At 48.3% G+C, this 27524-nt stretch overlaps 1 protein-coding gene across 1 annotated transcript; it reads left to right on the forward strand.

Moving 5' to 3' along the window:
- The first annotated feature begins 1283 nt into the window (after window positions 1-1283).
- LOC146342692 (uncharacterized) lies at window positions 1284-27066 on the forward strand. The gene is made up of 19 exons (XM_084808631.1): window positions 1284-1484; window positions 4836-4894; window positions 6313-6405; window positions 7149-7276; window positions 8442-8585; window positions 11153-11227; window positions 12039-12209; window positions 12953-13049; window positions 13712-13935; window positions 17852-18005; window positions 18991-19199; window positions 19598-19715; window positions 20059-20264; window positions 20846-20963; window positions 22277-22446; window positions 23438-23535; window positions 23648-23754; window positions 25473-25538; window positions 26919-27066. Exons 1-19 carry the CDS (start codon window positions 1462-1464, stop codon window positions 27032-27034), a joined length of 2376 nt encoding a protein of 791 aa, XP_084664757.1. The 5' UTR covers window positions 1284-1461; the 3' UTR covers window positions 27035-27066.
- Window positions 27067-27524: the final 458 nt, after the last annotated feature.

The raw sequence follows: 27524 nt of genomic DNA on the forward strand, positions 1-27524 counted from the left end.
AGCCTAGGCAAGATGTAGCACAAGCGAATCACTTCGAGCGACGGAGCGTAGACACCTCCCCTAAAGTCTCGCCTCACTTAAGTGACGACTCAAAAGGCCGCGAATGAACGGTTGTGCCTGCGTGGAAAAGTGTTCTGTGTGACTCAGACGATTACACAGTTCCATGCCAAGTTCTATTAACCACGATTATTGTTTTTTTTCTGTTTCATATAAAAATCATTTATTAAAACAGTATTGATTGGGTGGGTGGGGACAGCCCTATATCCATAATTATAGGCGTAAGAAATTGGTTATTTCCTTTATCACCTGCCACCTTTTTGGCTTAGCAGAAGTCTTCATCTCACAGTGCTAATTTATTTGTTAATGTGGCTTCATTGCGACTATTTTTAGTTAAAGGTTCGTTTTTCTAAATAATGTGTTGTTTTGCTTTCTTTTTTTAACCCCAAGTTTAAAAAAAAAAAAAACAGTTTGCAAGCATATGCTGCATATGCATATTCTAGTGGTCTAGAAATACTGCACATCAATTAATAAATATCACGTATGCAGAAAGTCAGTGGGCATCTGCTTTCCTTTGTCAGCTACACCTGTTGGCTGGCCGTTGTGTCATCATTCAAAGCACAGGTCTTCTGACAAAGGTGCAGTGACAAAGATGGCACCCCTACTAATATGCTGATTTATTGTTATTGTTATTATTTTATTATTATTTTCCAGAAGTACACATGAAGTAGAGAATCATAGTTCAGAGGCTCTTTTAATATTATTTTCCAGTTTCCCGGTTCCAGAGCTCTGCTCAAACATCCAGAACAGGATCTTAGGTTGTGTCTGGTTCAAATTGACCTTGTCCCCAATATCCTCTGTAGTCCAACTTTTTGCCCTAAAAAATAGTAAGATTGTTGTCACGGCTGCCAACTTGTTTTCTTGGCAGACTCCCATGCTTTTAACAGACACCAAATAGACAGAAATTCAGCAGTGGAAGCTTCTCTTGGAACTGCATCTTGACGCAGGAGGAAGCTCTATACCTCTGAATATCTACCTGTTAAAGGCACTGGAGCTCTGACAAGTGGGGTGGAGGAAGGTGGCAACTCTACAAACAAATGTTTGGTCCCCTGTGCAATAGGATGACATGCCAAACCAGCCCTAAAATAACACCCACGGGGAAGGGACAATTTTTCCCTCTTGTGCGAGTCCCCTTGATTCACGGCATCCAAATTGGCTGAAAATTAAACTAGGGCAAATTGCCTAGCACCCACCCACAACATCCCAGCCAACCTGAACTCCTCCCCAGATGGAGTGATTGGGAGCAGGTGACAAGAACCCTGTCCCGAAACAGCAACACATATAAACCTTGCCGCTGGGTTGAAAGTGAGAAGTGGTGTAGGTTTCTGTGCGGGTTGGTGGCTTTTCTTAGTTGAAGAGTCAAGAATATTTGCAGGCTGGGGGAGGAGAGTTGCTGTTCCTGATATGTGTTCCCTTATCTTTGCAGGGTAAGTTAACTTTGTTTTGCGGGAGGGGGGGGTAAGAGAAATTTGTCTCCCTTGCTCTAAAAAGCCTTGCGTTTGAATTGTATTTTAAGATTAGAAAGGCTGAAAATTTGGAAGCTTTGTGTAGCCTTCCCCAGCCTGGCACCTTCTAGATGTACTAAAGCTCCCATCATCCCCAGCTAGGAGGCACCCCCCCACACACTGTAGCTTGAACACTGCTCCCAACTTTCCCCAACCTTGTGCCTGCCTGCAGTGTTGAACTACACCTATCATTCCCAGACAGTGCAGCTGCCATGCTGGCTGGGAATGATGGGAGTTGTAGTCTAACACATCGGGAAAGCTGGCTGCTTAGCCACTGTGGCAAGTGTGCTGGGTCTTCGGAGTTATCCAGCAGGGTTCTTTCACAGTGGGGCTGATTGTAGTTACTTATAGCCCATTTCACATAGTTGTATGTATTAGGAGATACAAATGAGAACTACAACAAATTGTTGCAGTGTGGCGCATTCTATTTTCTCTTCCCCCTATTCTCTCCCCACCCCCTGCTCAACAGCCAGTTTTCTGCGGCTACCGGGCATGCAGGGTCTCCCTTGGGCAGTTTTTGGGTGTCCTCCCCCCACCCCTGCACAATTCTTCTTGAAGTCTCTTGTCCTACTGCAAACATTGCAGTAAAGGTAAAGTATGTAGATTCCATTGCTGTTAATTGGCTGGGAGATTTGAAAATATGAGAAATGTATTCTTATATAAGTATATAATATGTATTTTATATGTAAAGCTTGCTATTTTAAGTATATGTTTTAATTGTAATAGTTTTAACTGCTAATGTTAATTAGTGATTGCTGTATTTTTATCTCAGTTTATCTCAGTTTTGTTGTGTGGTTTTGTGCTGCCATGGTCTAAGGCATAGGATTGCACCCTTGGTGCATTAGTCAAGTTTAGACAGAAAAAAGGCCTACAACTCCCAGCATGCCCCACCCATGCTGGGAGTTGTAGGCCTTTTTTCTGTCTAAACCTGCTTAGGATTGCACTCTAAATGTTACTCATTTATTACTGCAACCTCAGAGGTTTCGTAGCCTGCTGCTCTCTCCCTTTTGCGTGGTGTGGTGCCATTTTGGCAGGATAAGGGGCCACACTTGGAGAACGAGCTTGTATTAGGAATAGATTTTTTTGTATATAGGACCTGCCCAAGGAGACCCAGGTTCAAATTCCTGCCTGGATGCAAAGCCTACCGAGTGACTGGGCAGCTATTCTGTCTTTCTTCCTTAAGGGATTTTCTGGGTTGAGGGGGAAAAAAAGATGGAAGAGGTGGGAAAATACAGGCGGGTAAAGAGTATATGTCATCTTGGCACACACACCCCCGCCCCCAGTTAAACTGAAGGCATTTCTACACCAGCCTAAAATCCTGCATTTAAAATGGGGCTTTCTGCTTACGTTTTAAATACAGGATCACCACTGACTCCCTTTACATGCGCTTCTTCCCCCTGCCCCCTTCTCCCCTTATCTGAGTCTTCCATCTTTCATTGATCTCGCTCCTCTTCTTGCCGCTTTTCAGCTTTTCACGGAGGGAACTCAAGCAGAACACAACGGGGTAATTTGATAGCTCATTATCTGCGATCTATTTAAAAACAGAACAAAGGGCATTTCGTGCAGGGGGATCATGGCATCATGTAAAGATCCTGCAAGCTCTCATGAAGGAGCAATCTCAATTGCAGGGTAAAAGCTCCATGTGATGACCGCCTGAGTGAAGGAGGCGGTGTTATAAAAGCATCGTCTGGATGCACCCTTGGTTTAACCTACCTTGGGAGGATAAAAGGAGAAGTGCAATGTATGTTGCTCTGAACTCCTTTGGTGGAAGAAAAACAATGGGTTGGATCCAGGCTTGGATACACTTGGAGTTGAAATCAATGGGACAGGTGAGTCATGACTAACTTTGAGTCCCATTGATATCAATGGGTATACCCTAAGTATGACTAAGACTGGATCCAACCCAATGTTAAGTCGCATTTCTTATCCATCTTAGGTTCTGCATGTTGCATATCATGAAATTGCTTCCCACTGATGGTAGTAAGAAGTTTAAACTGTATTATTGACATTTGACTTCAGCTGTCTCCATGACCAAGCTTTCAATCATAAGGGACATGCGCTTTGTAACGCTCTTATTTTATTTGCATATATCCAGAAGCAACACCGGAACTAGAAAGTATGATGAAATGAATGTTTGCAATACAGAAACTTTTGCCAATAAAATTAGACCACCTTGGCATGAACTCAAAAAGGAACCGTTTAGGCTGCAATTCTATGTATGCTTATGTGGGCGTAAGTCTGAGTGAACTCAGTGGGACTGCTTCTGAGTAGATGTAACAGACATAGCATTGTGATGTTAGTCCAGTATTTCCTAGTGCTTATTGTCTCTTTGTTGAAATACTCTGAAGCACAAGAGGCCTGTTAATTTTGATACCTTAATCAAAAGTCTGCTGTCTTCTGGAAGAGGAGTAAAGTCCTTGTCTGTTCAGGGTTGGATGTCTTTTTGAGCTATACTGAAATAGGATAGGAACATAGGAAGCTGCCTTTCACTGAGTCAGAACCTTGGTCCATCTAGGCCAGAACTGTTGACACCAACTGGCAGTGGCTCTCTGGGGTTTGAAGCAGGATTCTTTCCTAGTCCTACCTGGAGCTGCCTGGGATTGAACCTGTGATCTCTTGCATCCAAAGCAGATGCTCTATCACACTGAGCGATGGCCCCTCCCTAATTCCAGGGCTAAAGCCTAGCTCTAAAAGTTTAAGCTATCATTTTTATGTGCTTCCCTCTTCCCCTGCTCTCAATGTCTTGTGTGCCTCTTTGGGACAGGGGGGGGGGATCCTTCCTAGTTCGAGGGGGCTACGTAAGAACAGCAATGCTCGATGAGACCAAGGTTCCATATAGTCCAGCATTCTGTTCACCCAGTGGCTGACCAGCTGCCCATGGGAAACTCCCAAGTAGGCCATGAGTGCTACAGCACCCTCCCCTCCTGCCCATGTTCCTGGTGCACATAGGCATACTGCCTCTGATACTGGAGGTAGCACATAGCCTTCAGGACTCCTCCATGAATTTCTTCAACCCCCTTTTAAAGCCACCTAAATTGGTGGCCATTGTTACATCTTGTGGAAGAGAATTCCATAATTTAACTATGTGCTTCCATCCTGATGATTCCAAGTCCTTCCTTTTATCTGTCCTGAATCTCCCATTGATCAGCCAGATCATGCTACACCTGCCACTGGACTCTGGTGATGCAGTGTGTAGTCCTCCCTCATCTTCTCTCCCATGTCCTTATTAAAACCCAAATTGATAAAAATTTCTGCCTTGTGTCCTTCATGCAGCGTTGCCCTGCTTTGTATGCTTCTGTCCCAGGAGGTGGCGGCAATAGCTTTTCCCACAGGTGAGCATTGGGTATTGTCAGTGGACTTAGCATGTATAACTGGGAGAGAGGGAGGAAGGAAATGGGTGGGTCTGTGTTCCTCCTTCTTATCCCCAGAAGTGTTGGTATGGTGCAGGGATGGGTAACTCTAGGGCTGTATGTGAGCTCAGCCTAATTTCATGAGCGCTCTGCAGTTGACCAGTACAGACCTCTGGCAAGAGCATGAGTTCTCACCAGAGGTCTGTACTGGACACTTGCAGAGTCCCTCTCCTGGCAATCCGCTGCGTGGAGGGGAGATTGGCTTTTGGTAAATATGATTTTGTGCATCACCCAAGTAGTGTGTGTGCTTTCTCTCTGATCTGAGCATTCCTAGAACAGCATGGCTATGTAAAGCTGTAATAGTGTCTACAGAGAAGTCAACGGACCTCAGTGTACTTCAGTGCCGTTCAGTTAACTCCTATGCACTTGGAATTAAGCTGTAGAGCAAATGGTCCCATGCAAACAGCTCTCTTATCTTAAAGGTTGTATCTTAAAGGGTCCTCGATGGTCATGGGTATTCCCTGAGAGAAAATGTTGCATTCTATCATGTATATGGCAAAGAGGGAGGCTCTGGCACTGCCAGTGGGGCAGCTAGGGCTGGAGCTAAGGGCAGAAATCCACCCCCACCCCACCAAATGTCAGCCCAGAGAGCAGCAGGTGCCAGGGCCATGGCAAACAGGCATGGCGTCAACACCTGGACCAGCAGAGCTCATGCCAAGGCCCACTGGTGCTGGCCCTTGCAGCATCTTCTGTATTCCTGTAGTCCTGATGGTGCTATGGTTTAAGTGAGCTTAAAATACAACACTGCACATGCTCAGAGTATTATTATTTTTTAAATCGGGGGTTTCAAAGAGTTTGGGGTTTTTGCTGTAATATCTCAGGAATGTAGAAGCAGGTATAAAGCATGGAATGGTGGTGGGGGGAGAAAACAGGAATGTTAGTTGTGCTTCATAACTGAAGTAATGCGCATGGCTGTCGAAAGCCATTCCCTCCCCTCCCCCGCAACCCACGTAAGACCATTAAGGGTGCAATTGTACACACGCAGGACTTTTCTCTGTCTAAACAACTAACAGCATTCCCCAGGCTGGGGAATGCTGGGAGTTGTAGGACATTTTTCTGCCTACACACGCATACGGGTGCACCCCAAACCCAGGGTCTAAAATTCCTACCTGCAGCACAGCTTATTGCAGTGGGAGGGAGGGGCGCTAACAAATGTAAATGACTTGCAGAACAATTGATTGCATTGGCTTTATATTGGTGGAGTCTTTTTAAGTAGCTGCTGGTGGGAAAGGTATTTGCCTGCCTTCCTACTGGAGTAATAGGCTAGTTGGGACTCTTAGTTGGGTTCTAGAACTTTGTGGGCCTTTCCTTGATCGAAAAACGATCTCCTTCCCCAAAAGGCACTGCACGGACGGAATGCCGGGGTCGTTACTTTTGGATCTGGATGGACAGGGCTGCCCTGGGCCGCAGCTCGTGGAGTTACAGTGTCTTCAGTGAGTATGGTGGGCTTCCCTTCGAAAAGGGTGTGGGGTGAGGGGCTCGATCCTGGTCCCAGGCACATTGAGGTTGGCTGTCATGTTTTACTGACAGAAGTGTTCTGTGCACACTCAGAGGCACCCTTAACTGTGCCTGAGCTGATTAGTGGCTCAGACAAAACGCTGCAAAATATCAGTGGGCGCTGTTTTAGCTTGTTGGAATGACATCCATTAGAACCCATCCATTGGATTGTGGAGAGTTGAAATGGATTGGGTAGGAGGATCAGAGTAAGACCTTCTTCCAGTTCAAATTTCCTTGCATAAAACTATTTATTTAAAACAATTCTGTACTGCTCTACGTCTAGACAGATTCTGGAGCAGTGAACAATGAAAGATACAAGATAAGATAAAAGAATAAAACTCCATGTTAAAAATTATTACTATTTAAAAAAAAAGAAAAAAAAGAAACAGAATTCTGATAAAACCATGGCTGGTCAAATCAAGGAAGGCTTCTTGAAATAAAGATGTTTTTAGGAGTGTTTCTAATGCAGCTTTCTTTGTAATACTGCCAGGGTTACAGTGTTGAAATGGGGTGCTTCGTGCTTGTGATGCTGCTGGGCTCCTACCGGGGAAAACGTAGGCCAAGGAAAGCTGAGGATGGTACGAGGAATGGGTGGGGGGACAGATAGCACCAGTGATCTGACCTCTTACCCCACAGGATTAGCCAGGGTTCGGATTATCAACCTGCTCACTTTCTCTAGATGAGCTTGGCCAGCGCATCACTGTGACGGAGCATGTCGCCGCCCAGTGCGGCTTCACCAGCAGCTCTGACTTGCACGGCAACCCTGAGATCCGAGTATCCTTCCTGGCTTGTTCAGTCCGCAACTTGGTAAGCCACCCTCCTTTGGGTCTGGGCTCCTTTTGAAAGTCTTGGGTAGACTTTTTAAACATTCAAGTAAAAATGTGTAGGACGGACAGCGAGCTTCACAAAGCAAAGTGGCATGCTTGGGATATCGCAACAGCTGCAGCGTAATTAATGTGTAGGGTCCTATAATGCAACCCCGTGTTGAACAACTTGCCTGGTCGCTGCAGGTGACAAGACATTCTGTGTGGGTGAGTAAGTGGGCTGGCAGAGAAGGCATGAATCTCTCTGTCCCTCCTCTGCCAGTCCTTTTGGTTTCTGTACTGGCCCTGGAAGAAAGGACACTGATACCTCCTTGGCCAGCCCACTTAGTAGAAGGCAATATTTCTTTTTTTGCTGGCCAGTGGTAGCATCCTGCAGTGAACATTTGCTGCACCTGGTCCAGTGTTCTCTGTGCAAATCCCAAGCGGTAGAGAACTTTCCCATCCCTGAAATTACAATATGACTTGTCTCCTGTTCATGTCTAAGGCAATCTATAGAAAACCTATAGCCCTCCTTCTTCTCAGGGCTCAGCATGGATCAAAGAGACTTAACCAGTGGCGAGAATGTGTTTGTGTCTAGAATAGCAGCGTGCATGCCATGCTTGTGGCTCCAAAAGAGAGGCTATTTCTGTCATTCAATGATTTATGTACTGCTTTTTAGGACATAGCTATCCTCCCAAGGCAGTATACAACAATTCATAAAAACATAAATCATATGATATAAACATCCAGTGAAAACCACAAACTGATGAAAAACCAATTAATCCCAGCAATTGGTGTGAGTGTGTGTGTGTGTGTGTATATATATATATATATATATATATGCACATACATACATACATATACACATACACACTGAAATAACAATGTTTTAACTCTTAATTTTCCAAGGATTTCTTGGGGAAGAGTTCTACAGGTGCGGGGCCACCAGTGAAAAGGCCCAACCCATCAACCTAACATCTCTTATTAACGGGCCAGAGAACAGGGCCTTCGTAGTTCTTCCACTTGCCTTGAGTAGCTAAAGGGATCAAGATGCATGAACAGCCTATGGTTTTGTATAACCAGAGCGGCCAGGACTAGGGTTGCATCTGGACTCGGGCCCTTTAGCACAGCTTCTAAAATTGGAGAACGTCTCATTTCTTTCTGTCTAGTTTGACCAGGATTTCAGCCTCCAGCTCCAGGTGGAGGTAACCAGCCCAGCTAACTTGACTGCTACTTACGATGTCTCTATGATGTGCAGCCTGGATGCCCCATGGAGTCCCCGTGAGATTGTCTGTGAGGAAAATTACATGGAGGTGAGTGGAGCAGAGGAGGGGGAAACTCAGTGTATTTCTATGTACCAGCGCAGGCATGGAAGGAACCCCCAAATCTGGATGGCTTTGGGAGTGCTGGTTTTAACCTATAAAGCCTTACATGGCTCGGGACCTCAATACTTGGCTCAACACCTCTGTCAGCGAGTAGCTGACACTACAATCAACATCTGGGGCCTTCCTTTGAGTGCCACCTCTGGGGTAGGCTCAGAAGGTGGCAACAAGGGAGAGGGCCTTCTCAGTGGTGGCTCCCTGACCGAGCTCCCCATGGAGGCCTGCCTGGCATCAACACTGTCATCTCTTCACTGCCAGGTTAAGACTGCCCTCCACTCCCAGGCATTTAATGGCATATGATGGGTACTTATATCAGCTGTCTTGAACGGGTCTGTTACTGAAATTATTTTTAGGTATTTAAATTGTTTTAAATTTTGTACCTTAAAAACTTTTAGACTAGGTATGTTGAATTATAATGTTTATAATGTTGTAGTTTTGTATTTTTTTGTGGATTGTTGTGAACTGCCCAGCGGGCCTCGGCTGTTGGGTGGTATGGAAATGAAATTAATATTAATAATAATATTGATTGCAAACACAATCTCCTTTGGCCTATAAAGGCAAACTTTTTGCACTGATGTTGGAAAAAGGGGGGAAAGTGTGTGTGGGGGGTGGGGGTGGGGTGTAAAAGAGGTAATGGAGGATCTGTCCCCTGGATGTGCAGGGCATGCAAGCTCTCTGCAGGTCACTGAACTCCATCCTGCCCCACTGAACCTGGGTTGCGTGCTCCTGGGGGCCCAGTTTACCAAATGGTGAGAAGTGATGTGTAAGCTGCCTTGGGAATCTTTCCAGATCAAAAAGGCAGGATAGAAATCAATCAATGAATGTCGGCTATGTAAAGTTATGAGGCAATGTAAGTAATTTTCAGTTGGTTGGCATAATATTGGGAATGACCATGCCATGGAAATATCTATATCTATCTATTTGACATGATAATGATAAGGGGGGGGGGAACAGAAAAAATCTGCATCTTAAAGAAAAAAAATGAATGAATGTTCCTGTGCTTAGGTAATGGTCTACCTGTGCAACTTGGCACCCTCCAGATGTTTTGGACCAAAGCTCCCATCAGCCCCAGCCAGCATGGCCAGTGGTCCAGGAGTTGTGCCCTCCAGATGTTTTGGACTACAACTCCCATCAGTGGAAGAGAAACGTCTCAAGATGCTGGAACAAAGATTTTATTTGTTGAAAAGCCCAACACATGTTGGCCTATTTTTATTTTAAGGCCTTCTTTAAGGGGTCATAAAAAGTCTGCAGAAATTCCTGTAATTATAATATTTCTATACCGCCCAATAGCTAAAGCTCTCTGGGTGGTTTATAAAGGTTAAAAACATTTAAAAAATACAGAGATTAAAAGCCATTTACATTAACAACACATGAACAGACAATGCACAAGAGAACATATATCTAAAACAATCTCAAACAATCTCAAAAGCAAACAACCGTAACCATAAGACATCCCAAGATCGATCAAAACTTATCATATGCTGCCAGATGCCTGGGAGAGAGAAAGGTCTTAACCTGGTGCCGAAAAGATAACAGCATTGGCGCCAGGCGGGCCTTGTTGGGGAGATCATTCCACAGTTGGGCGGCCACCACCGAGAAGCCCCTCTCCCTTGTTTCTGTCTTCCAAGTTTCCCTCAGTGTAGGCAGCTGGAGGAGGGCCTTGGATGCAGAGTGTAGTGTACAGGCAGGTTTGTGTTGGGAGAGGTGCTCCATCAGGTATTGTGGTCCCAAGCCATGTAAGGCTTTATAGGTTAAAACCTACTAAAATTCACTGGTGCCCCCTTAAGAAAGAAGGCCTTAAACTAAAAATAGGCCGAAATACAGTTGTTTTTTAACAGATCTTTGTTCCAGCATCCTGAGATGTTTCTCTTCCATCTGTGGGTCTATTTTGGATGCTGTCCTGCTTTTGTGTTTTCCCGACTCCTATCATCCCTGATCATTGGCTGTGCTGGCTGGGGCTGATGGAAGTTGTAGTCCCAAGCATTTGGAGGGTGCTGGGCTGGGCTGCCTGAGCATAAGAGATCCATAACTGAAGCCCTCATGGCCAAATGGCCATAGCTTTGTTGTGGGGCATGACGGCGGCTGCGGGAGAAGCTGTTTTGTGTGGGGAAACTGCACTTCTGGCTCTTGGGCAGCTCTCTTGAGGAGAATGGTGTCCCCCCCCAACATTAACCCCTCCAGCAACCGGCCATCCTTGCTGTAGCTTTTGGAAGCCATACTTGGAGGCTGAGGACTCCGATAGTGGGGTGGTGAATCCGCTCCGGGTTTCAGCCAGAACTCTAAAGGAGCTATTCAAGGCACTGAACCCAATACCTAAAATAGGTTCAGCACTTTGGATAGCTCCTTTAGAGTTCTGGCTGGCTCTGATTGAAACCTGGAGTGGATTCACCTCCCACTGACATCGGAGCCACCAGCTTCTGCTGGTTAAAAGCAAAAGCCGAGAGCGGAGGCTCAGGTGGGCGAATGCCCAGCCGCCTGAGTATGGCTTGTTCTTGCAGGTGTCTGTCCGACGTGCAGTCCCAGGAATAGCAAGCGAGGCGTTGAACGAAGACTGGATGGCCATGTGGCCGGTGGTAAGGGCTCTGAGGGCAGAGGGTGGGGACACGCTTGATGATGGGGAAGGAGAAGATAAAGGCTTGGTGGCCTCCTGTACGGAAAAGGAGAACTGGCTAGTATCACACTGCTGTCCAGGGTGGGCCATACCACTGGGCAGAGGGAACTGGCTGCCATGTTCAGCAGACCCCGGGAGGGGGGTTAAAGGTGACAAGTTGTTGGGGGACAGTGATGTGTGTTCCATGCAGCCTGCCCTGTACCCTATAAGCTAGCTCAGCTCTCCCACCCCTCACCAGGGTTGAAATAAGGTTCAGCTGCCAGTCCGGTTGACCTCTGTACACCGAATGGGGAGGGGGCATTTTATCCTTCAGCTCTGTCAGCAAAGGGTCCTGGACTTGTGGATCTTCCACACAGGCAGCTCAACAGGTTAATTAAGCAGGGTTTTATACAGCTCCCTAGAAGGGCTCTTAATACAAGCCTGCAGCAGGCTTTCTCCTAGTCCAAAAGCAGTGAAGGAATGGAGGGCAGATTGTTCCCTTAAGTACAATCTGCCTTCCATTCCTTCACTTCCCTTGGACTAGGAGAATCCCTGCTGCAGGCTTGTATTAAGAGGCCTTCCAGGGAGCTGTATAAACCCTGCCTAATTAACCCAGTTAATTAACTGCACCTGAATACAATGTACTTGCCCTATCTGGCTCAGCTGTTAATCTCTGTGTAACAGCACTTCTGTTCAAAAGATGCAAGTCTCAAGCAGAAATGGCATGGCCTAACATGTGGAGGTGGGAATGGGTGAGTTTTCTCTTGATTCTTATATCGGTTTGCCTTTTCCAGGCACAGGGGGCTGTGAATCAGGTGTGGCAAGTGGTCTTCCATTTCCAGAATGGCTCCCTGCAGATCATGATGGCCACCCAGGCCCATGCCCTGGGCTACGGCGTCAACACCACGGCTACCCGCGTCCTCTTCCGTTCGCCCTATAACACCCAGCAGACTGAAATCACTGTGGTAAGGGGTGGGAAGGGCCCATGGCTGCCAACCACAGCGCTTGACCTGTAGCTTGGTGTGTTTTAACTTCTGGGGCAGGAAGGGGGGTTGTCTTGCCTTTGAAAAGAACTAGACTGTAGAAGTCAAGATTGGGAGACCTTGATCTTGGGGCATCCCCCCACCCCCACCCCGGCCGGCATTAAATTTGTCTGGGAGCATGCAAAAACTGACTCTGGTCAGCAAAACTGATCAGCAAGAACTGATGTCTAGGTCCCTTGCCAAATGACAATTTCCAGAGTTCATTGGCTCAGCCCAAAGAGTAGCGGTATGAACCAGGCCGGACTTAACCAAGAACGTTTTTCTCTTCTCCACCCCCGTTACAAAATTGCTAGGGAGGAAGTAGCTGTGGGCAAGTTCCAAGGTTCGTAACCCACTTGAAAAATTGGCATGGCTTCGGCCAAGGTACATTTTGGTACGAAACAGCAGCTGCTAATACCCCCTGCCATGGAGCGGTTCCAGCTCCGGGAGATGGCGACACTGGTATGGTCCAATACTCCCCTGACCAGAAAAGTTACTGTGCAATGAGCTGGAATGAGTCTTTGTGATTTAAACTTTCTAAACTATTCCTTTTGGATCAAGACAGCCCACCACCCTGGTATCCTGCCTTTCTATGGAGCTTGGAGTGGAATTCCAAGGTGGCTCCACCTAAATACCAGCTTCATCCTGCCCTCTAGGTTTCAAGCATTCTGTTTCTTCCTCCACAGGTTCAGGGCCTGGAAGTGGAGGTGGCACGAGCCACAGTCTTCTATAAACAGGCCTGGATGATCCTAATGGTAGACACGGCTCTTGCTTGTCCCATCAGTGAGTCTCTCATTTAACAGCACCATTTGCGGGTGTTGAACTGCTATATTTGCTATAAGACCTGTATACATTCTGCAGAAGTGTGTGTCTTGTGGGATTTCTGCTGGGGTGGATTAAGGCTTTGCAGGGCCCTGAACCCTCACTGCTTGGGCACATCCATATATAAGGCTTTTATTCTGCCACCCCATGGCTTCATTCACAGAATTTTGCCACTGTCGGTAAATTAAGAAGCCCTCCCGTGTTTTCCCACCACTTCCATCCCTTTTTCTTACCGGGGAAAAATCTGTTCAGGAAGAAAAGTTGGAAGAGCTGCCCAATACCTTTTGAGTGGCAGTGTTAAAAATCCTCCATCTGGAAGCAGCCTGATGGCTCAGCAATGATTTGATCATATACTTTGTGGTTGAAATTATATTTTTCATATTTAAAATAATAGATTGGATCGTGTATCCAATAAGAAATCCCTTGCTTGTGCAGAAACCTGCATAGAGACCTTCCTGTGCCCAGTTGAGGCCTAAGAACACCCCATGCCCTACAGTTCTACAATTGAAGCCCCACTGTTCCATAAATGCCAGAACGTCTTACCAGTACCTTTTTGTGAGTTGATCCCTTTATCAGAGGCTGCATATAGTGCTGATAACAAGCCGAGTTCTTGTCTCCTGCAGACCCTCCAGTTTTCACAGCTACATCCCTGAGCTGGGTGACCCCGCGGATCATGACCTCGCTGGTGGGGTTCCCGCATCTGTATCGAGACGAAGCCATCGGGATGGGATTGGACGGGCGCCTGATTGATGAAGCCGCTGTTCTGAGGAACGGATACGCCTTTGTGATGGATGCCAGTTTCATCAGCATCACAGTCCCCACTGGGGCTGCTGGAGGGCTGACTGAGGTTGGTGTTTGAGCTGGGCTGCTCTCTGGGGTATTATGGGGCTGAGCAGCCAGGGATGACGCTTGTGACCTTGCTTAGAAGCCTTTGGCAGATAGGTCAGCTTCGCAAAACTGAGCTGGATGAACCAGAGTGCTAAATCTTGGTGACTGGAGGAGGGTGCTGTTCCTTCCTTCCTTCCTTCCTTCCTTCCTTCCTTCCTTCCTTCCTTCCTTCCTTCCTTTTCCTCTGTGGAATATAAGAATTTTGGCTGGCTTGCTTCCTAAATGAATGAGCAGGGCTGGCAAAAGGCCTTGGTTGAGAAGGGAATTGCAAAAGGAGAGTACCGATAATGGAGAGCACATGGCTGAGCTCTGCTTGTGCCTCAAGCTACCAGTTCAGCACAAAAGTGGAGAACAAATTCATAAGGGCCCTGCTGGATCCAGTCAAGGTCCAGCCAGAGATGGCTCCAGCTTTTGGGGGGCCCTCAGGCAAGAGACCCTCAGTGGGCCCCCCCCCTCAGTGAGTCTACCTTCTCACTACCATTGCTGCCGGCACCACCTCCTCCTCCCTTACTGCGACCACCTGCTTGCTTGCCAGGCAGAGAGCCAGGGAGCAAGTAGGCAATGGCATCTACTGTAGGGATGGACGAAAGTCCCTTACCTGTTCTCGAAGCTTGCTTCACGGTGGGGGGGAGGCGCTTCGGTTCTCCCCCCGAAGTTCATGCGAGGGGGGGGAGGTGCCCCGCCTCACCCGGCCAAAATTCAGGCCGGGGGGGAGGCGCCCCATCCCTTGCCGGTGAAATTCAGGCCGGGTAGAAGCGCCCCGTCTACCCGGCCGCGAAAAAAAAAGTAAAACAAAAAAACACCCCCGTGATAGGCTACGTAACGATTTACGTAGCCTATCACGGCTAGATTTCCAAAGTCAGCCAAATAGTCAACGCTATTTGCATTGCCCTTATTTTCGCCATAGTCTACGTAAATCTTTACGTAGACTACAGGGACCAAATAAGGAACGCAAATGGCGGTGCCCTATGGGGGCCGCCACTTGCGTATGCGCTTTTTTTTTTTTTTTTTCAAAGTCAGCCGTGATAGGCTACGTGACGATTTACATAGCCTATCACGGCTGACTTTGGAGATCTAGCCTTGATAGGCTATGTAACGATTAACATAGCCTATCACGCGGTTTGTTTGTTTTTTTACTTCCCTTGTAATGGCGGCGGCGGCAGCCGGTCGAAAGACCGGCTGCCGCCCCCGCCCCTGACAAAAACCCGCTGAACCGCTGCCGGGACCCGCCGCCGGGAGGGACATTCGTCAAAAGTAAGTCCCATCCCGGGGGGGGGAACGGGGGGGCGGAGAATTTCACCTCCGATTTCGGGGGGGCCAAATGCATTGGCACTCAGCCCCCCGAAGTTTCGGGGAGAAATTCTCCCCCATCCCTAATCTACTGCTCCTCCTTCTCACCATCACCACTGTTGTGTGGGCCAGAGCGAGAGGGCAGGTGAACAAGCAGGCTGCAGGTGCTCCTGCCATTGGGGCTCCCTGGGAGGGTGTGGGCCCTTCGCAGGTGCCCAGATATGCCGGCCCTTGACGCCAGCCCTGGGTACAGCATCCTGCTTCCCATGGTGGTCAACCACTGTTTGCTTTCAGGAAGCATACAGGCGGGTCACAAAAGCCATAGCCCTTTTCAAGTGGTCTCCAGCATCTGCTGTTTAGAGGTATAACGTCTCTGAACATGGACCTCCACTTAACCATCTTGACTAGTAGCCATTGATAGTTTATCCTCTGTGATTTTTTTCCTTAATTCCCCTCTTAAAGCCATCTAAGCTAGAAGTGATCAGATCTTCTGGCAGAGGATTGCTTAAATTGGTTGTGTTGCATGTGAAAACAGGCTTGAGTCTTTTGCCAATTGTTCTTTTCTTTGGATGACCCTGGGCATTTCTACATGAGGCATTTATCATGTGCTTGTCATTCCCAACTCATGGTTGTTTTGGGGTTCTTTTGGTGATGTCATGAGCCTCCAGTTTTGTGTCTAAAGCATACTTTTGGCGAATTTTTGAGAGCAGGGAAAAATTGGTATTTAATTGTAAAAGTGAAAGCTTTTTTCACTTGTGCTACTCCACTACACCACAGCGCCGCCTAGAGGTTATGTAGTGGAAAAGCAGGAAAGGAAATGCTCTTTGTGCAGTGCTCAGATCTCAATTCTGCAATGATAACTTAAGTCGATTCAGTGGATTAACAACCTTGTGTAGAAAAGCTCCTTTTTGTCTAGTAGTATGAAAAACATCTCTCTAATCCCTCCCCCCGCCCCACTGTTGTACTGGAGCAAGGGCATGCAGAAATTAAAGGCTGGGAGCTTTTTGATGAGCTTTTTGATGTCATCATCTGCTACTTTACTCTGGCTTCCACATTTCCTCTGAGTTTAATTGCAACCCTTGCAGTAGAGGGAGGATGGGATTTTCCCAGCAATGATACATTGTTGTGAGCTAACCTTGTTCCCATATGAAGTATTTGGGGGTGGCTTGGCCTTGAATGGGCAATTAAGACCCATTCACTTTAGGAAAGAGCAGCTCCTGGTGGCGATGGAACTGCTAGACCTGGTTTTTTGATACGGACCAAACCAGCTGCCTGCATTTGTGGCCTCTCCTTGGGGACGTGGCTGTTGCTGTGCCTCCCGCGCCCCGATTCTTCTGGGTGGTGGGTGGCTGGTGGCAGCTGCCTTCTACCCTGCTCGCTGGCTGGCTGGCTGCTCCCACCGTCTGCTCCAGCTGCAGGGCTCCTGGGAGTCGGCTGAAATACTGCAAGAGGTCCCGGCCGCTCCTGTGAGAATTCAGGGCCTCTTGCAATGTCCCAGCTGCTCCCACGGGATTTCAGGACCTCTCTCAATATTTCACCTGACTCTCCCAGGAGCAGAAGATGGGGGCAGCTGGCTGGCAAACAGAGAGGGAGGGAGGAATTGCTGCTGCCATGGCCAGCTGGCCGGCACAAACTGTTGGCTGGCCAGCCAGCCTAGCAGGGGGGGGGCGTGGGCTCTTTGCATGGGGAGAGACACAAATTGATGCTCTTCCCATTCCACTGCACTTGATGTGCCAGTATCCGGCTGCCTCATAGGGCCAGCCCTGCTCTGCGGCTGTCACAATGACCGCCTGTACTTTAAAATTTACCTCTCCACCACTGCGCACACACCATGTTTTGCCCTCAAATGAATCCTGAACTGCAGGAAAAGGGATAAACACTGCAGAATTTGAGCCAAGATAAGGAGGGGTTACTAAACTACTTGGGGGGTTAAGGATATTGATAACTTGGAGTTGGAGGGGGGTTGTAGTAGGGGTGGGTGAATGAGCAATGTCAGAGATCAAGACATTGTCTTGTGCCCGATTCTTGTTCGCGATCACTGTTTCCTCAGTGTGAATGGGAAACTTGCGCAAACCAAGCAGCGACCGAATGGGAGATTTGCGCAAATCTCCCAAAATTTGTGCAGATTCCCTAATTTGTGCAAATTTGCTCCATAGACTAAAGAGGGGCTGCTTCAGTCTACTGAGGAAATTTGTGCAAATTAGGAAATTTGCACAAATTGAACTGGAGATTGGAATGGGACAAATGTTGCACATGTGCTTGACAATTTGTGGATCTTTCTGGTGGACGTGTGCTTGCGCTTAGCGCTTTGGATGGGGCATGTTTGCTGAGCCAAAATGAAACTCTCATGAATCCCTAGTCTGTAGGCCATCTTGTCCAACACAGTGCAGGAATCCTGAATCTAGAACCTTCCCAACTGATGGCTGCCCAACCTTGGCTTAAGAGGGGTGCATGTTCAGAAGCTTGGCGCAGTGTGAGGAGATGAGGAGCTTCCGGCCACAGCAGCCCTGCCCAGGGCTGACTTTGCCTTCATCTCCTGGCCAGGATGCTTGGAATGCATCGCTCTCTGCTCTCTTTGCTTCCAGAGTGACGTGATTGACAACCACTATGGCACAACATACAGCATAAAGCTCCTGCTGGATCGCAGGTGGCAAGGAGACGAGAGTGACCGCACCCGCCACCGCAGCCTGCAGTCCATCCGCACACCCTTTGCTCCCCAGGCACCTGTGCTCATCGACAGTAAGCTTTACGTCCCGTCCTTCCTTCCCCTAGAAGAGAGCTCACACCACATCGTCGATTGTGGAGAGATCATGCACAGAACTGGCCCATACACTATGCTCTGCATCCAAGGCCCTCCTCCAGGAGCCTCCTCCGAGGGAGGCTTGGAGGGCGGCAACAGGGGAGAGGGCCTGCTTGGTGGCGGCCCCCCATTTATGGAATGATCTCTCTGACAAGACCCACCTGGTGCCAACACTGTCACCTTTTCCATGCCAGGTTAAAACTGCCCTCTTCTGTCAGGCATTTGGCAGCATTAACGAGTCTTCTGATCAGGTCCTGGATGGTCTCTGATTGCTTTAAATTGTTTTAGATATATGTTGTTGTTGTTATGTGTGCTATCTGTTTAATGTCCTTACATGAATAGTTTTATACTTCATATAATGCATTTTAATGGTTTTTAATTCTTGTGAATCGCCCAGAGAGCTTTGGCTATGGGGCGGTGTTGAAATAGAATGAATGAATGAAAATGAATGACTCATCCCCTCTCTGCAAGGAACTACAGATCTGCAACCTAACAAGCAGAGTGTTGGCAAAGCTATCAGTCTCTTCCCCCTTTCTTTTCCCTTCCCCCAGGGCTGGCTCCAGGGTTTTGAGGGCCTTTGGGCAAGGCGCCCTCAATGGGCCCCCTTCCTCAGTGAGTCTTGTTTTACACTACCACTCTCACCAGCTGCTATTGCACTGCATCCCCACCCCTCTCTCTCTCACACACACACACACACACACACACACACACACACACACACCGTTGCCACCACTTTCTTGCTTGATGGGCAGAGAGCTGGTGAGCAAGTAGGCAGGCTTGTGTGGATTTCCTGAGGGCAGTGGATCTGTGAGTCAGCCTCTAGGTTTATGCTTCTGCCTTCAACTATGGTAGAGGCATACCCTTGAGGTTGACCCACAGATGGTAGTTGAAGGCAGAGACATAACAGCTGTTGCTCTCCTCCAGACACTCTCCCAGAGAGAGGCTACTTCGACGTCAGCCTCGGTAACTTCCTTCCTGATGTGGAGCTGTGCACTGTTGCCATCGGGGGCCAGCCCTTAACACCTGAGGAGCTCAAGGGACGCGGCTTCAGGCTGGATGAAGTCCCCAATCCCAACCACACCAGGAGCTTCATTCTGCAAGTCCCTTTCACCGACCCTCTGGTGGAGCAGCAGGTAAGAGCGAAACGCACGGCTAGGCTTTCGGGATGACTTCTGTACAAGAACCTTGAGAGTTTGCAGGTTTCGCAGACCGTAACAAGTTCCTAGCCCTTATCGTTGCGGGGTAGAACTTGAACGGGTGAGTGATGCCTCGTGCCATCTCGAGATCAGGGGGTGCTTTGCAGGGCTGTAGATCTGAGGTGATGATGTACAGATGCTGTTGCCTTCAGGGAAGATGCCCTAGTATCCAGCCATCCGGGTGGTTCACCTTTTTCTTGACCCTCTGGGGTAGCGTGCACAGGTTGGATGGAGGTGGCAGTGGAAAGTTGAGAGACTAACCTGGGGTGGGGGAGTCCAGCTTCCTCCGGACCCAGAATGGGCTCACATGACCGAGAAGCCCTTCTCTCCTTCAGTACCTGCATGACAACATCAGGAGATATACTCTGCAGCTCCACTACACCTTCGACCTGGTCCCAAAGGGCAAGCCATTCACCCATCCTGGAGTAATTAAATGTGACGTCCCTGATGTTGGTGAGTCCTTTGGAACAAAGTTGGGAGGGGGAGAGGGGGCTTAAAATGGTCTTTGTCCATCAAGTTCATCTTTCCTTGCCAAGGATTGGCAGTGACCATACAGCTGGAGTCAATCCGGGTAGGGGGAAACTCTTCTTTCCAAGCTGAAACGATGCTTCTTTGCTTGCTGCCAAGAAATGTAATGAAATGTACCCCAAAAAACCTTGTAGCCTTGTGACAATCGTCTCTTGCCTTCCTTGCAAAGCTTCCTACCTTCTCAAGGTTCTTTGGGGATGGCTTCTGGATTTGTAGCAAGACGCATTCCAACACTTTTCCCCTTTCTTGTCTCTGCCAACGTGGTTAGTTCTTCCAGTCTTTGATGGCTTCTGTGACATGGGAAGAATTAGTCTGGCCATGATCCATGGGAACCTGGACCGTTACTGGGTCCCGTATGTGGGCAGCTTGCAGCTGACAAATGAACTGGCTGTCTCGCAGAACTACACTGTCCAGGATGATGGCAGCAACTTCCACCTCTCAGTACCTTTCTTGGCAGCTGGCTTGGTGTATGAGGTAGGTGTGGTTTGGGATGCCTGCAGCCATCTTGGCTAGGGGATGAAGCCACAGGATCTAAAGGACCACTTCTTCCCACATGTTCTTGCCCATGCCCTGAGATGGTTATCTGAGGCTCTGCTCCGAGTGCCCCCACATACTGAGATTCGGTGGGTGGCTACTTGTGAACGGGCCTTTTCTGTGCTAGCCCCCAGATTGTAGAGTGCCCTTCCTAGAGAGGCCCTTTGGTGCTTATTTTGTTGACTTCTCAGTGCCAGGCAAAGACCTTTTTATTCTCCAAGGCCTCTTAACTGAACGTTCAACTGTTGCTTGCTTTATTTTTAATGATTAATGATGCATTTTAAAATATATTTATCCATGTTTTAGCTTCTCAATTATTTCTCTTAACTTATTTTAAACCATTGTTTCTGCTTTGAAACATTCCTTTTTAATGCATTTTATCACTGCTTTTTATATGAGAGCTTTGGCTATAAGATGACACATAAATTGAATCGAATAAATAAATAATAGGGTTGGTGTAGAAGCTTTTCTACAGGAGCTGACCAGGTGTGTGTGTGTGTGTGTGTGTGTGTGTTGTCCAGGACATCTCTCTCCAAGGACTGAGGGCTCGGCTTGACTTCAGCTTGAGGGATAACAAGACGCTGGTGACTGCAATAGCCTTTCCAGTAACCTGCATTTTCCCCACTGGAAGACTGCTTGGTGAGTGAAGTTGGCCTCTCAGTTGGGAGAACAGAGGCTCAACCCAACAGGTGCTAATATTCTGTGAGGTGGCCCTGTACAGTGCTTCAACCAACTACAAGGCTGGGAGGAATTACAGATACAGATACAGAAGTTACAGGAAGCCAGATTCCGGCTGAACATCAGGAAAAACTTCCTGACTGTAAGAGCAACACGACAATGGAACCAATTACCTGGGGAGGTGGTGGGCTCTCCCACACTGGAGGCCTTCAAGACCTCCAGTCTTGAAAAAGGCTGGACAGCCATTTGTCAGGGATGCTCTGACTTGGATTCCTGCATTGAGCAGGGGGTTGGACTCGATGGCCTTGTAGGCCCCTTCCAACCCTACTATTCTATGATTCTATGAATGTGTTCCACACAAGGACACTGTCTGCTGGTCCATTTCCGAGGTGCTGGCTGTTATAATGAAAGCCTTAAGAAACTTCAAGCCATCTGCTTGTTCCCTGGAATCTAGTGAGGCCCTCTTGAGCAGGGGCGGGGAACCTTTTTCAAATTGCCAAATAGGAAAGGTCTCGGGGCCCATATTCCATCTGTGGGTGGAGCCAAGAGGAGAGTGGGTGGGGCCAAATGCGGCGATTAATGTGTTAAGTGTATTCAGAAGTAAGCAGGACAAGGTTTCTGCATGTCTCCTTGGAAGTAAGCAGGGATTGAATTGCTCAGCAGCGCTTTCAAATGCCATTCCAAATGTTGAGCCTCTGCACGTCTACTCACAAGTAAGCAGGTCGTCTGCCTGCAAAATGCACCTCTCAGTTCTGTGCAACAGCTTGTTCTTTGCGGGGTATATAAAGGTGAACTGGTTAACAGCAGAAGAAGTTTGCACCTAGATGGGGAACACCCATGGGCTGAGGTTCCCCATCTTTGCTCTTGAGCATCCCTTGGCCTTCAGAGGCTCAATTATTGGGGATGTCTGGGAGAAGGCCTCTTCTGTGGCCAATTCCTTGTCCTGGGTGTGGAGCTCATGTTCCACAGCCAACTGAAAGTCTTACACTCTGGCAAGCTTTTAAATTATCGCTGTGTAGAGTGTTCTCTCTGTGTTAGTCTTGGTTCTTTCTGATGTCTAATCTTTTTTAATTGTTGCATGTATATTTCTTTATGGATTTGTCCGTAAATTTTGTTGTAAGCTGGCTTTGAATGCTTGGAACATCTAAGGTGGAAAAGTGGGGACAGAAGTGCCTGAATGAAAGCAAAAGCGTAGATCTGTATCCAAAAACAACAGGAACTGCAGCTAAAAAGGGAGAGTAGCGGTTTGACCTGGCTTCCGTTTCTGGTTGCAGTATGCCTTCCCAATGGAACCATGACTGCTACAGTCCTCAGTTTGGACACCAGACCAACCTTGGACCCCAGGAGAACCCACCTACGGGACAGAAACTGTGGGCCCGTGGCTGCTGATGAATCCAGGGCGCTTTTCTCTTTCCCAGTGGCCACCTGTGGTACCACACGAAGGGTAGGTAGGACACCTTGAGATGTGTCTGAGTGGTGGGGAGGGCAGTGAGGTGTACAGCAGCTGGATTCACTGCTGATACCCTATGAACTTGTTCATGCTCCAAGAATTGGAGACTCTTACCATCAGCGTTCTGGAACATCCTGCCTATGTAGAGAAGGATGGCTCCAGCCACCTCTGTCTGACTCTAGTTCTGGGGGAACTTTATAAGTCACTGAATTGCTCTAGGGAACATGTGGATGTCCTCCACCAGAGCAGAGATGGAGGACCTTGGTTTGGCCTTCTCCTGGCTCCACCCCCTTCTCCTCAACCCCCATTTTTCTGGTGGTTTCCCAGCTTCTGTGCAGATTTCCCCCATTCCAAAAGGTTGAAATGCCTCTCCTATGGCTTAGTTACTTGGCAGTATGAGCTTTAAGCTAAAATATGCAGGCATTTCTGACCCCGTCCCTTTTCCCTTCAGCCACACTCTCCACTGGAATGTGTCCCCCAAAAGCTTCTCTGAAGTGGAATCCAGCCCCTGGGCTGAAAGAGGTTCAACGCCCTTGCTCTAAAGGATAACCCTGCCGTTTTATGAGATTTCAAGATGGGGGGTCAGAGATCCCCAGGTCTTGTTACCATTTTTTTCCAGGTCTCTGTGTGTAAACAAAATTTGGGAACAATTCCAGAACTGCCTTCTCTAAAAAGCCTTTGGTTGCGAACCCTAATCCCAACTGTGCGGGACTGCCATTATAGTCTGATAGATGTTCAGAGCATTTCAGAGTGTGCTGTGACCAATGTCTACAAATATCCCAGCCCCAGGGGTAGGAGGGTGGCGTAAACTGTTGGTGTGTCCTCAGCCAGGTCCTTCTCTGATCAGACACAAATACTGGACTAACACGGGGGTGGTGGGGAGAAGAAGTGACTTGGCCTCTTCAACCTTGTACTCTGTCCAGTGAGGCTCCCTTGAATTACCAACCAGAGATCTAAACCTTGCACTGAATTGTCTGCCCTCCAGTTTGAAGGTAACTACTTGGTGTATGAGAATGAAGTGACTTACAGGAGAGAGATGGTCCCTGAAGCAAATCCACTTATTACCAGGGATTCCCAGTACAGGTAAGGCTCTACAGTTTGAAAAAGTAATAAATCCAGGCAATCATCCTTCTCGTTTGGTGCTGGGTAGAGGAGATGGCTTGCAGAGTTCACCTGTGGCTCTCTTTCTCTCTAGGCTGACTCTACGCTGCCGTTACCCCCTTAATGAGACACTCAGAGTCTGGGCTCAACGACTGCTGGAGGAGTGGGCTACGCCTGTGCCCTACGGCCTTGGCCCCAGAGGTAAGAGGGTGGCTTACACTACTGGAGGCTGGTGGCTCCAATGGGGTGGTGAATCCGCTCCGGGTTTCAGCCAAAACCAGGCAGAACTCTAAAGAAGCTATCCAAGGTGCTGAACCTATTTGGGGGGATAGGGTTCAGCACCGTGGATAGCTCCTTTAGACTTCCGACTGAAACCCGGAGCGGATTCACCACCCCTCCGCTGGCTTACACTGCTGACAGGTCCTTGGCCAAGTCCATCCTGGATCAGACAGTCACCCTAACTCTCCAAAGGCTATGTTCCTGGCAGCAAGAACGTTAAGCTGAAATATGCTGGTACCCTTTGAATTTGGGCCCTGCTGCCTTCCCCCCACCTCTGGAATGCGGTCCCCGAGAGTTTCTCCCAAATTGATTCAGCACCCCTAGGGGGTGTTTCCACCAGCGATTTACTCTGAGCTGGCTGCGTGTTGAGGTCACTAGGGACAGATGTCGTGGCCATCCCGCAGCCACCCTGGAGTTATCAGGGAAAAACTGGATTTCCTGACACTGCTTAAAGTCCGATTCTTTTCCTTAAATTGGGTTCTCCCGGTATAGCCGCTGGGTGCCCCAACCCCTGCATTGTCCTCGGGTATGCTATTCCTGCCCAGGGGTGTGCCTTTCACTGTGCCCCCCCCCCCCCGGTCAAGGGGTGTTTCCTGCTATTGTGCTGAATGAGGCTTGCCCGCTGAATGCCCACAGAAATTACAGAGACCCCCCCTCAATGGACATGGCACAGCACAATCTCAAGGCTCCGCTTCTCCTTCGTTTGGTTTATTGCCTTAGGAAGAAATTACTCCGACCCTTTGTTATAGAGATCCTGTGGGTTAAAATGGGGACTGGTTTCCGTCTTCGTGTTCTCTCCCGGCCTTCCCAGCACAAGGATATGTGTGTCTACTCAGAAGTAACGTCCATTGTGCTCAATGAGGCTTGCTTCTGAAATGCAGGTGCATCTGGATTTTCAGGGGAAAGGAGAAGGGGGGGAGAGGGGGGAAGCCTCTCTTATTGGTTGAGCAGCCCCTGCCAGTCAGATGACATTAACTCCAACCCCACCCCCACTGGGAAGTATGTTCTGTAAAGTGATTTTTACTGGTCCAGAGAATCTGCTCATGGAGCCCTGCTTGCAGCAAAGGTGATTCCTTGTAAAAAAAAAAAAAAAAAAAATCCAGTATTTCTCCATTAGCTTCTCCTTCTGTTGTGGAAACATGGCCCTGGTCTAATACATGGGCAGGGAGCCTGGGGCCCTCCAGCTGTTCTTGAGCTACACCTCCCATCAACCTCAGCCAGCATGGCCAAGGATCAGGGATAATGGGAGTTGTAGTACAAACCAATCCGGAAGGCCACAGTTTCCCCCTCCTTGGGTCGAATGGATTAATGCAGGAAACTGCCATGTTTAGTCTCTGGATGGATGGCGTGAAACAGCTAATTGGAGTGATCAGGTAAATTAATGAACAGGTCTAGACTTAAAAGGGGCATCTTGCTTTTTAGAGATCTGTTTCGGAAGAGGGGAAAAGAAAACCTAACATCTACCCCCCCTTCCCTTGTTGGAATGATGGCCCCATTTCTAAGGCGTCTAAAATGTTAGATTGAAAATGCGTAATATTCCACATCTGTGACAGTGGTATAAGAAAGGCTGCCTTTTGTTTTGCTCTTTTGGAAGTGATGCTTGCTTCCTTAACACCCTCCTTCTGGGGCATCTCTTGTAGCGTACCAGCAGAAGAGATCTGCAAATCGTCAGGTTATCTCCCAGATAGCAAGCCGCGCTTCGAAAGGTAAGGCCTCGCCAGTATCTCCGAATCTGGGGAACGCCATTTTGGCAGGAATCTGTATCTAGTCTTATTTTATTTCTTTACAGTATTTACATACTGCTCCCCATCAAAGATTTCGGAGCGGTGAACAACAAGTTTTCTATGGCCCAGACACAATAGCATATGGGCACGGGAGAGGTCGGCATCTTTGGGCACCCAAATGGCAACTACGACTCCTTGCTGTGTTTGCCTCTCACTTGTTGCATGGCCTGCAGTGGTAGCAAGACCCCCACCCCCAAGGTGCTTTCCTGAAGTTTGGAAGCTGCCTGGAACTGTTGCTGCCAAGTTCTTTCTCCAAAGAATTTGAAAACTGCTGTGTCTCTAATGGAGACTTGGATCCAAAGGGACTAGGCTAGGGGGTGTTAAATTGCGTTAGTAGGAAGCTTCCTCCACACTCCTTGCTTTAGGCCCCTAATCAGAGGGTGAGGGGAGCATCTCCCTGCCCAGAAGACTGGGGGCAGCTCAGGGTGTTTGGCACGGGAACAAAGCCCTTCCTCCGCAGCCTTGCGGTGTGAGATTCCTGGAATCTGCTGCATGCAGGAGAACTGAGTGGCAGCTTGCTGTGACTGGGAGTTTTACAACTGGCGCATCCTGAGCTCAGCCAAGGAGAGTGCACATGAAACTCGGTAGACCACACGTTGCTGCAGGTCTACCCTTCTTCCATGCCATCGTCTTCCCAGGGCTACTGGCTTCCCTGAGTCCACTGGCAATGATCTAGTCTTCCTCCCTGTCCTGTTGCTTAATCCAGAACAAAGGCCTTTAAAAAGCAGGATAAAACACCCCAAAGCGCCATCACAAGCGGAGGCTGGTGTCTCTGGTGTCTCTGGGGCAGTGGATCCACTCTGGGTTTCAGTTAGAACTGAAGGGCACAATCCTGTGCATGTTTAGACAGAGAAAAGGCCTACAACTTCCAGGATGCCCCAGCCAGCTGTCTAAACATGCATAGGATTACGCCCTAAGGGAGCTTTCCAAGGTGCTTCTGACTGGTTGTGCCTCCACTGTCCATCACCCACCCAAACTTGCAGTGATGCTGATTTATAAAGCTTGGCAACGGTAATACGTAACCTTGGAGTTAATGTTCTACAGCTTGGTGGGAGAGCGCCTGTCGAAGGCCCCAGGTTCAATCCCTGCAGTTCAGTCCAGTTAAAAAAAACAGCAGGTGCTAGAAAGCCCTCTGCCTGGGGGAATGCTAGTCAGAATAGATCGGGCTGAGTTAGAGGGACAATAGAAAGCTGCCCGGTACCAGGTCCGCCTGACTCAGAATAGGCAACTTCCTGTGTTCCTAACGTTGAGTTTGCAGCGTTTGCTTCCGCTATGCTCTAATTCCTACTTTGTCCTTTGTAGGAGCAACTGGGAGGATGTGGCTCTGGATCCCTGCCTTCAGCGTGGTTCTGTCCGGGGTAGCTGCTGTGATAGGCCTGATCCTGCCCATCAGATTGCTAGGCTGTTTATGCAGTTGAAAAATGAAATAAATCTTCAAATCGTGTGTCTTATCTTCACTGAAGTATTGAACTGGCCAAAGGAGGGGTTCTAACAGGCTGGCTTTTCCTGACCTGGTGTCCTCCAGATCTTTTGGACTGCAACTCCCATCAGCCCCAGGCCAGCACAGCCAATGGTCAGCAATCCTGGGAGATATAGTCCACAACATATGGAGGGCACCATGTTTGGGAAGCCTGCCATAGGCACTGCAGCTCTGTATGGGGTGACTTGCACTAATGATGCAATGGCTTAGATCATATTTATTTGTTACATTTATATCCTGCTTTTTTTCCTCTTGCAAGGAACCCGAGGCAGCTTACATGGTCCTTCTCTTCTCTATTTTATTATCTCACCGATGTGAGCACAACACGGCCATGCCTGCACATGGAAAGCTTAGTGTGTCAAGGAAAAAATGGCTAGATTGGAATTCATCTCAGGCCAAGGATCAGTTGATGCTCTCATGATGCCATC

Source organism: Heloderma suspectum, chromosome 6, assembly GCF_057233095.1.
Source record: "Heloderma suspectum isolate Gila_16-S chromosome 6, 16-S_ref, whole genome shotgun sequence".
Taxonomy (NCBI): Eukaryota; Metazoa; Chordata; class Lepidosauria; order Squamata; family Helodermatidae; genus Heloderma; species Heloderma suspectum.